Source organism: Prosopis cineraria, unplaced genomic scaffold (assembly GCF_029017545.1).
Source record: "Prosopis cineraria cultivar Desert tree isolate PC_DT_omini unplaced genomic scaffold, ASM2901754v1 PC5, whole genome shotgun sequence".
NCBI lineage: Eukaryota > Viridiplantae > Streptophyta > Magnoliopsida > Fabales > Fabaceae > Prosopis > Prosopis cineraria.
The window spans coordinates 6,360,385-6,371,828 of record NW_026555336.1 but is presented as its reverse complement, the minus strand read 5'-3'; the positions used below and the strand labels follow the sequence as shown (position 1 = coordinate 6,371,828).

Sequence of the window (11,444 nt, the reverse complement as noted above, 5' to 3'; positions counted from 1 at the left end):
TGTGAAATTTGCCTTGATAAAACCGCCTCATGCTCATTCATATCACTGCTGAGCAGAGCATGATCTCCATGGCGGCAAGGGACCTTCTTCGTCGATCTCCCTGTCGCTTCATTCGTCTCCTTCGTCATGCCATCAGGTACTATCACTCCATCCTTCTCCTTCGTCTATATTCTTTGCTTCTGGGTTTCGCTTCTATTGATCTGGAATCTGCAGCTTCGGATTCCTATTTCTTGGGGTAATATACTTGAGATATAGGCTTTATCTTCTTCTCTTTGTTTGTACTTGCCGAAGAAATTGTTTTCTTGCTCTTATAATGGTTGCAATTGCATCCGTTATTATCGATTTTATTCCTCTGTATTTTATTTCCATCCCTTCACTTCAATGACTTCTTATTTTTCAATGTTAGTCTGGTAAGAAGCATCCACTTCAATGCGTCACTTTTTCAATGGCGAGGGACCAGTCTTCAATTTTATGAAGCAATGCACTCGATGTTGTCCAAATCGGTCGACTTTTTCAATGGTGAGGGCTATTCTGTGCTTCAATCGGTCGACTGGTCAGAATGAGGGATAAGTTACATTTTTCTTAATAAATTCAGGGAGGTATTATGGTATTTTTATAATTTATGATTAATTGAAAATAAAAATAAAAATAAGTATTCTCTGCTATTATTACTCTATATCAAACATGATTATAAAGCCCCAATCCCAATCCCAATCCCAATCCCAATCATAGTCTCAATCCCTTCAAATTGAGTCCCATGTACCAAACATGGCCTAAGAGTTAGGTTGAAAGTTGGGGGGGTGAGGGATGGACTCAAATAAAAATAAATTTTTATATGAAAAATGAAAAAATGAATTTTTTTTAGCTTGAACCAAATAATTTATGAATTAAATAAGCAAAACCTTAATAAGTTAAGATTGGCCCGTTTAGCTTGTAATATTTATAAAAAATAAAATATAAAAATAGGGAGTTTTGGTGCCACAATTTGACAAAACAAGTAGATTTAAAATGAATTGTGATTAAATAGATCACTCATATATTTATGAAGTGAATTTTTTTTTGTATGAAATATTATATTAAAATTTATCATTTAGGTGTATTTAAAAAAATTATGAAAAAAAAAATTAACACACCAATCTATAAGGGTTGAGTTGGATTAAAATTTTTCTAACTCTTATAAAAATGAATTGAATTCAACTTATATTTTTTTCAATCCATAAGAATCAACCAATATATTTCAAGTTGGCCATATTACCAACTTTATACCTACATGATACTAGAACATGAGTTTAAATGTTTATTAAAAAAAAGAACATGAATTTAAATATGTTAAAAATGCATTTTAAAATAAAACGTGTTTTTCAATTTAATAGTGCATGGGGCAGGCACAAGATTAGTCATGAATCACTCAAATATATGGCGGTGCCATTCTCATGCGGATCCATAGGGAGTGGCCAACGGCATGTTGTTACAGTGACATAGATGCTTCCTTGAAAGAGTGGGGGAAAAAAGTAAGTGGGAGCAACTGTAGTCTGCAAGTCCTAAATTATATGGGTCATTACTTTTGAATGATATTTATCATTATTTTAAATTATAAAATACTTTTAAATAAAAATTTTTACATTAATAAATTTTATTAAATATATTTAATAATTTTATTTTTTCAAAACAAATATATAAAATTTTAAATGAAAAAAATTAGCTTTATAGCCTCAAAAAATATAATTCCCATAAATTATAGATAAAGTTTTTGAATATTTTGAAATATGGCCCATTCATAAAATTAATTAGATGTATTTTTTTCATCCTCAGAATAAATTTATTATTAAAATAAAATATATATAATTTAACTAATCTTTAACTGATTGAATCTTTCATTTTTATTATCAAAAATTGTATTGTGTATGCTTCTCTCTAATTTATCATTTCTGAATATTTTTTTCATCAAATTTTCCTGAATCATCATATTCATCTTCGTATAGTGTTTTTTTTGTCAAAATTTTTGATCTAATTTTTCTAAATTATCATCTTCATCGCAGAGCTTTTCCTCTCTTCCTTTCTCTATTTTTTCCAAATATTACGAGGAGAGCATTAGACATTGAAGAGAAAACCCCATTACTAATTTGCGATACTATATCATTGATATATGGCTATATATCAATGATAGATAAATTAGTAATTTTCACTGATATGAGTTATATATCAGTGATATATAACAGTATATCACTGATATACTAAGATCAACATAACCAAACAATCAATATAAACTTGTTTATAATTAATATACAATCGTATATCACTGATGTTGTATCGCGATCAGTAATATAAAAAACACATAATCATTTGCCTAAAATGAATCAAACATAATCCACAAAAAATTTTGGACTCTTAGCTTATCATGAAAAATTAAATACCTAAATTAATAAAATAAAAAATTATGAATCTGTAGCTTCATTTCCCACTGGCGTGCTTCGTTCCGTCAAGTAGCATCGATTTGTCTCACCTTGCTTTTGTCATGATTGTGGGTCACTTGCACTATTCTGCTATCTCGCGTTTATCTCTTTTGTGTCAAGTTTTGTCTTCTCTCTCTCATTTATCTCTCTTATTCTAGAGATTTCTTACGTTTTGAATTCCCTGATATTTGAAAAAAAATATATATTAAAAAGGACAGTTTTAAATTAATTATAATCTAAATATTAAAAATGTTATTTTTGAATTTCAAGAAAGGATAAACTATTTATTTTACTTGGTCTTATAATATAAGTTATTTGTGCAAAAGTCCCCTTTTAAAATACCCTTTATTTAATATATTAAAAAGCTAGAGGAATATAAATTAAATAGAAAAAGAAATGGTAATATTAAAATAAATTTATTTGATGAAATCTTAATATTTTCATAGTTTTTATATTTTAAAACATCAAATTTCTTTTTAAAATATTTTATAATTTGGGACGGATGTAATATAATCCTTGTTATAATAACAATAAATATTATCATATTTTGTTGATATTACTGACTTCTTTAAGATTCAGTAAATCGGCTTTTATGAATTATTTTATCTTATGTCCTCCTCAACTCTTTCATTCATGAATCAAGATTTTAAGTACATGAAAGTTTACGTGTACCAAATACATAAGTGATTCTTCGATTTTGAAAATTGTACATCATTATATGAATATAAATAAATTCAATCTGCATGTTAGTGTTTAATGATTGGTGACTTATAAATAGAGACTAATATAAAAATCATGTACATACATACGGATCAAAGTGAATGAAAAAATCCTTCTCATTTATCCTCACTAAAATTTTCTCTTGCTCTAATCATGTTGTTTATATTCTCATTAGTTTTATAGTTTTTTATTTTATTTTATACAATTGAGAGGGTTCAAAAAATTAAGAGGTGAGATATGAATCTGGGTTAGTTGCGATGGACCCTGCAGAATTCAAGTTTTGATAATGGAAAGATAGGGCCTGCAGAGCGAATGTTATGACTTATTCTCGATAATTTTATTTATAAATTATTTTTAATATATTGTATCAGATTCAAAGAAAATTTTAAATTTCATTAACTATGTTGTAAAATTTAATAAGTTTTTACTTTTACCCCTTTATAAAGATAAAAAAACTATTTTTAATAATTTTTTAAATATTTAATAAGTGTAAAAAAGTAAAGATAAATATAAAAAATAATAAAATATTTTATAAATAAAATTAAAATTAATATTTTCAAGAAGACCATAGGAGTATGTGTAAGAGGAATATCCATTTTCTTTTATTTTCTTTCTTTGTGTGTCTGCATGTGCGTGTTTTTTTTTTTTTTTTTAAGTAAAAGAGTATGGCTTGGCCATACAACAACAAAAGGACAAAAACAGCAGACATTATTAAATCCCATTTGTTTAATGGATCAGTTTCTTGCATTGAAGAGAGAGAGATTAGCAAAGGAAGTGGCTCAGCAAGATTGTCATATGGATTCAAGGAATTTGGGTGGCCTACAATCTTCAAACCACTTAAAGAGCCCAATGCACAAACCCAGCAGGTTAGTTGTTTTGCAAAGCAACCAATGAGAGTGGGTTACGTTTTGAATTTGAAATACTCCTCTGGTCCTATTTCTTAAGGCAAAGAAAAAAAAAATTAATTTTATTTACAAAACATTTGTCAGTTTTCAATATTTATCTTTACATTTTTAAATTTATTAAATTATTTGAATAAAAATACTAATAATAAGATAAAAGTATATTTATTAGTGGTAAAGATAAAAATTTATTAAATTTTAAGACAAAATTAACGAGGTTTAAGATTTTTTTTTATTTTAGTAAAATATGTTAGAAGTGACTTATAAATAAAACTAGAGGGAGTATTATAAAAAAATTTAAAATTTAATTTTATTAAAACTTTTTAATATTCCATGCAATCAAACAGATTAAAAGCTTTGCAAGACAATTTCTCTTGATTTCGACTAGAGCCGGCTTGATAAATGAAACTACTCATTTAAGCCTTTTGTTCTGTTTTGTTTTTGAGCTCATACTTTAAAAATTAAGATATTTTTATATTAAATAGCTTATGAGCTCGGTCCTTTTAAGCGCTAAAAAAACAGGCTTGAGCTATCTGCTTAAGCCCATATTTATTTTAACCCTAGAAAATTATAATATTTTTATATATTTAAATTAAATTTAAACTTTAAAATATATGCTTGTATTTGAAAATTATGATTTTTATTACTTATTGTGAATTTCAGAACATTTAAATTTGTACATTAAATTATAATATATAATATAATAATGACAAATTTAATTTCAAAAATAAAACAGCCTTGCATCTTAAACCTAAACCCAATTAATAAAAGCTGAATTTGAAGAATTGGTTGATTTTTTTTTTTTAATATAAGGCCACGAAAACCATGCAGGGAAAAATAAATTCAAGCCAGAGCATAAATAATTTCTACACTCTAAGGATGATTTTACAAAAATCATTGTAACTTAATTGATGTTTGACACTGGACAAATAAACTAGTCCGCACATTTATTTGGTTTTTTGGAAATATAGTTGAAAATAACAATCCAGTTTTTCATGTCCAAGCCCTTTATTTTATTGATAATTTTCAAAAGTGAATGATTCTAGGTAAAGCCACCTGAATAAAAGTGAGAGTTTCAATTAACTTCGAATACACATTAACCTTAATAAAGTTGTTATCCCAACAAATGTCAAGAACTTTTAAGATACTCATAAATTCATTAACAATGTTGGGATTAGTAACTCAAGTATTTAGAAAAACCCTTCATCCACTTACCATGATTAACACAAATGACACCTCCACAGGTGACAAAGCATATCAGCAGAGCCATCAATGTCCAAAATCAATCGATTTTGAAGTAACATGGCTTTTAGGCCCTATGAGCCGAAACCGCGCTAGCTCTAATTCCATCAATTTGTTTAAGAGATCAGATCAGTAGCTTTCCAATAATTAATTAATACTAATTTTCATATTATAATATATGAAATTATAGTGTACTAAAATCTTCCCTGGTGGTTTTGCTTGCCGAAGTGAATAGGAAACAGACACCACTTAGCACTAGATTGTCAACCAGCACTATCAGCTTTACATGACTCACAAAACAAAGAACAAAATATATAGAACCCAAGTAATTCCTATTTGCTACTGCCTACCGCAACAGGACACAAGCTAAGTTAAGACACTGTCAAAGGCAGAATTATTAAAGAGGTTAATTCACAACCAGACATATGATTAATAAGCCAAGGCAATGCTCAACGTACTGAGCTAGCCTTCAGTCTCCAACTTGAAGCGCATGGATCACACTGCCATTCACGTCGGAATTCCCACATGCTGGCGTTGCATGAAAAGCTGACTGCCTTGAGGGTCCTTGAAGGAGTTTCAGTGACAGAGAGGAAGGTCCAGAGTCACCAATAGAGTCTCCTAAACTCAGTTTTGACATACCCACCAGTTCATCGACATTGATTGGGCTCTTAGAATGCACTGCAGTAGGCTTCAGCACCTCGTGTGTCTCCTTCTTACTCGGCTCTGGCACGTATCCTGACCAATATGGCATAGGGAACGGGAAGACCGGAGAAAAGTATGCAGGATATACCACTGGGTATGGTGATTGTGCTTGTGACTGTGTGTTATCTGTCTTCAAAGAGGCAGACTCTCCATCATTTGAATTAGTGGAATCCATGGACTCACATTCTTCATCAAGTGCTGGAGGAGCAGGCAAAAGGTCATTGCATTCTGGTTCAGCAGCTGGCTGATTAGGTGACTGGAGGTCTTGTGGTACCATGGGCGTGTCGGCTGGCTGCAAAACCGCCATACATAAATAAGTTGTCTAGAAAATTGAGATAAAAAATGAGAGGTTAGTTTTAAGCATCAATCTCAAAATTGCAGCACGTCAGAAATTGTAATAATTATCTCCAAACCACCCAAGAATGAAATAATTATGAGGTATGACCAGCAGCATTTTACTTCATGTAGAGTGAATCAATTAAAAGCTCAAATCATCTCTACCCCTCCTCTGTAGAATAGAAGAAGAAAGGAAGCGGACAGTATTCACAAATTAGAATGGCCATAGATAGATTGTGCATATTTTTCTTTCATAACAAAAGGTTGAACACAAAAATGCAATCAGATAATCTTATCATCAATGGCCATAAGATACATTAAGCAGCACCACTTTAATTGTATTCATCTTGAAGAAATGAACTGCAAATATTTCATGCTTAGCATAAGCATATATGGGCACTTACTTCATCTGCAGCAATATCAAACAAGCTGGAACGTCTTTTTCGTCTAGAAACATTGCTTTGCCTGATGAAATATTTCTGAGCATGGCTGGCCACTTGAGTAGGTGTTCTTGATATAACATAATTTCGTGCGATTCCACGCCAATCACCTTTGCCTAGCTTTTGCAATCCAAGTAGAAACATTCTATGTTCCTCCTCAGTCCAGGGAACACCTGCATATCCAAAAAAAAAAAAAAAAAAAACCACATAGAGATACAACACGCACAAATTATTAAAACTCTCTGGCCATAAATGGATTAAATGCCAAAGATCTTAAGCACAAAAGCATTCAATATTCTGCAAACATCTTGGGAACTAAGTGTACGTGAAAATTATAATACACACACACACATGAAAGCTGGAATTCTTTCCTAGAAGTTTAAGATTATCCAGCTAACTCTTACACACACCATGCCCATCCAGGCACCAAACTTGGATTTTATAAGATCTTTCATCTACTCCATCAAGAGCAAGGCTGGAAGATGAAATTGCATAGACTAACTTGGATATAACATATATGCCCATCACCGGATCTAAGCTCTCACTTTCAACATCAGATCTTATGTAGGCATGAGATGCTATTCATGACTGGTGGCCAAAATTGAGCACAAATCACAAGCATGATTTTAATCCTTTTGACACGTAATATGCGATCTAAATCAATATAGAGTCATTACTCAAACTTTGGTAACGTCATGAAAAACTGCTGTCAGTCTTCATCTATAAACTATAAATCCTTTCAAATTGTTTAAGCGTTCTCAATGCAGCTCAAGATAATCAGTTAACCACAGAACACGCACTGCATACATTCATAACTAGCATCTAATTCCGAAGTCAACAAAAAGGGGAAAATCAAGCGGTTCCTGTCAGAAAAGAAAGCCCATTGTCTTTCCCGCTGAAAGAGAATTGCAATGGGTCAGGTCACTAAGAACTTGGACAGCTTCATTGATAAAAAATTATGATTAAAATCTTCCATGACCATGAGCCATATGCTGATTTATGGGGAGAAAGACTGAATTTTGACCATAAAGGACATGACCATCTGTATTATGTATTCATTTTCATTCGTCAGCATACAACACTGTCCACTTTTAAAATTTTACAGTCAAGAATGTTGTACATGATCCGAGGAGTTCGCTTATGAATTGAATATTACTACTAATAAAGCCAACCTATATTGTTCGGGCTAGTCATCTTCCTAGTGACAGCAGCGTGAAGTATCCGCTACTAATGAAATAGATATCGTTAAGGAAGGAGCAAATTAAACAAGTAGCATCACAATAGTGAATAAGAAAAAACAGATTAACAACACAAGATTAAGCCATAAGTTTTTGTAGCTATAAACCTCATTTGATCTATCCTCTGTTCCAGAATAAATTACGAGAGAGAAATGGTACAAAATCGGGATCCAGATACGCATGTGACAACAATAATAAAGTAAGAACAAAAAATCTATTTAGGAAAAAAAAAAAACAAGAATACCCTTTTTCCTTTCACGTGAACTCGAGGACGACCCCGGCACAAAATCCTCGGAGGCGTAACCGTCCGCGGCCGCACCGTGATCAGGTGTCTCGCCGGGAGACCCCGGAGTGTTACCTCCCGTCTGATGGAGCCCCGAACTCGACCCGGCATAGTGGCTAAGATTGCCCATACTAGCACTCTTCCGGATTGACCCATCTGTCAATCGGACTCCGAATAGCTTCACTCCACGGTTGGGACAGGTCCTGGAGTTGTGGCCATTGTGGCTGCAATGGGAGCAGCGCCTAGTCATGTCGTCTCGAGAAGAGAAATTGAAGTTAGATCGAAGAGGGTAATAAGATTACAAATAGCTCTCGGACTTAATCGATGGATTAAAGGAATTCGGGTACAGTGGATCCGAATCACATGGTCCGAAGAATGATGAATGAAATGATTTTGGATTTTTGTTGCCGGCTCTCCCTCGGCTTTCGCAGATGGGAGAGAAAGAGGGAGAAGACGCCGACCCAACACTATCCATATATCTTGTTGGAGATTATGAGGGAGTGTTACTCTGCGTCGCGGCACAAATTAGAACCGTGCTCCTTCCAACAAGAACGTCGACTAGGGAGCCTCCATTGACGTGGCGAGGATCTAACAAAGGCGTGGACCACAGAACTAATTGATCCAACTCTTCCTCAAATAAAATAGAAACACTGTAACTAAATCAATATTTTTAAAAAATATTAGTTAAAACCTTAATTCCTTTAAAACAAAATTACATCTTTGTGGCTTTTATTAAACATAAATGCAAGAATAATAATAAATGTAATAAGAATTATCTAATATATTATATGTTAAACTAAATATGATTTTTTAAAAGATGTTGTATATTGCAACGTAGAGGAATAGTTATCACATTATATCAAAAATAATATTTTCTCTAATTTATAAATTACTTTCAAAATTTTTTATCAATATTAAATTATCCATTGATCCAACTCTTCCAAAATTAAAATAGTTACTGTGTCTGCTAATAATAGTTGATTTGTTAAAAATTTAATCCACAACTCACAAAATTATCACATTTAATCTCACTTTTAATATAAGAACTTCATTAATAGATAATTTATAAATATTTTTATAAATTCTTTTTGAACTTGAAGATATGTCATTATTTTGGTGAGCCCTCCTGTCTCAACTCACATAAATTTTGTTACATAAAAAAAATAAATATATCTAAAAATTTAATAAATCTTTAACTTTATTTTTATTAAATACATATGCTCTGATAAAGTACTTACTCCCACAGTCCCACCAACATTTTAATGAGAGTGGGAAAAGAAAATTATGTTAAAAAGTTAAAATAAATTCTCTTTCTTTCTTTTATAAATAGAACATGAGGAAGTAGTTATTATATCACTGTCCCAAAAAACTTATTTCATTATTTATGAATTTATATTTAAAGAATAAATAATTTAAAATGAGATAAGCTAATTTTTTTTTTCTGAATTTTGGCGTATCATTAACAATTAACAACGGGTTCGGATGACATTTGAATGAGATGTTAAATCAACTTGATTATTTTTTTCACCAAAACAATCAACTTGATTAATTTGACAAATGTAAAGACGGCTCATGTCTGATTTCACATTTATTATTTTTTATTATTGTCTCTTTAGATGCACCGTGTATATTTATTCTAAGAGTAAAACACACTAACGTGCATTCTGTTTTATTAAAATTACAAAGACCTCCTTTCTATTTTCAAAACATACAATTTAGATTAATTTTTAATACTATTAGAAATATTTCATTTTATTTTTTTATTTTTAATTATGTTAAAAATTTAAAAATTAGTACTTTTCCCTTATGATCTAATTTTTTTTACTCTCTCTCCCAGTTTAAAAAAATTAAATAATTAAGCAGTCAACATTTAAATAAATAATTTAAAAATTTGTGTTAAAATTAATGAAATTTATTTAAAAAATAGACATAAATTATATTGAGTAATTTATTATATATCCTTATTTCATATTTTTTACTTCATATTTGTATATTATTTTAGCCAATTTGTGTATTTATATTCTTAAAAAATTAGTAAATAAATACATTTAAAAAATTAAAATATAATAAAAAGGTAAAACATATAGTACCTCCATTAAAAAATGTAAAATATTTTTTGAGGAGTTAGATGTTACAAAATATAAAAAAACTTTAATCTTTCAAAATGTAATCATTACTTTTTTTTCAAAAGTGCTCTTATTGATTAATAACTTTATATTTATTGTAAGATGTTTAATAGAGGTAAATATAAAAAAATAAAATTAGTTTGAAAGTAGGTAATTACTTTATTGAGGGGTGAGATTTAGTTAAAAATACCTTATATTTTTTAATGGAGAAAGTATACATTAATTTTTTTAGGCAATTTGAATTATTTTACAAAATATTTATATTTAAAGAGGGGGTATTTTGTTTCAAAAAATATAACTTAAAGGTCAACTAACAATTGTGTGGATGAAAATCAAATTTTAAAAATAGAGAGAATGTTTATTTTTTACCCCCTTTGTTAAAAAATATAAAATATTTTTTTAGGAGTTGGATGTTCAAAAAAATAAGGTATTTTTATTCCTTTAAAGTGTAATCATTGCCTTTTTTAAAAAGTATCCATATTGAATAAATTATATTATATTTACTTTAGGAAGAAATACCTTATTAAATAAGAATAAATATAAAAATATAAGGTTAATTTGAAATAAGTAATTACTTTATTAGATGTGAAATTCAATTAAAAATGTCTTATATTTTTAAATAAAGAAAATATAACTATTCATATTAAGGTAGGTTCAGATAGGTTTCAAAAATAAAAGTGATGTATTGTAATTAAGATAAAATAGAAGTAAAAGTAAAAGTATTTTAGTCTTATATTCTAATAATTCTTGTAAAATGGCTAGATTGATTGATGGTAAACCAAAAATAGAAAAGATATATCTTGCAAAAATCCTTCCATTGGAGGCAATTTTATATGGGGTTGGATATTAAATGTGGGTGCTTCTTTTTAAAAGAATTTTAACCTTAGTTCGTCAAATATGAATAATTGCATATGTTAAAAAATTATAAATATTATACAATGATATGTTTTATTTTACAATATAATTATATAGAAATCTATGCATGATTAAAAAATCAAAACA

The 11,444-nt window shown here is 29.8% G+C and overlaps 1 protein-coding gene across 1 annotated transcript; it reads right to left on the bottom strand.

Annotated features, from left to right (window-relative positions):
* Nucleotides 1-5,464: 5,464 nt before the first annotated feature.
* Nucleotides 5,465-8,761, bottom strand: LOC129311785 (transcription factor KUA1-like). Its single transcript, XM_054954249.1, has 3 exons — nt 8,278-8,761; nt 6,760-6,968; nt 5,465-6,311 (listed from the first exon to the last, which is right to left on the bottom strand). Exons 1-3 carry the CDS (start codon nt 8,564-8,566, stop codon nt 5,787-5,789), a joined length of 1,023 nt encoding a protein of 340 aa, XP_054810224.1. The 5' UTR covers nt 8,567-8,761; the 3' UTR covers nt 5,465-5,786.
* Between the last annotated feature and the right edge of the window lie 2,683 nt (nt 8,762-11,444).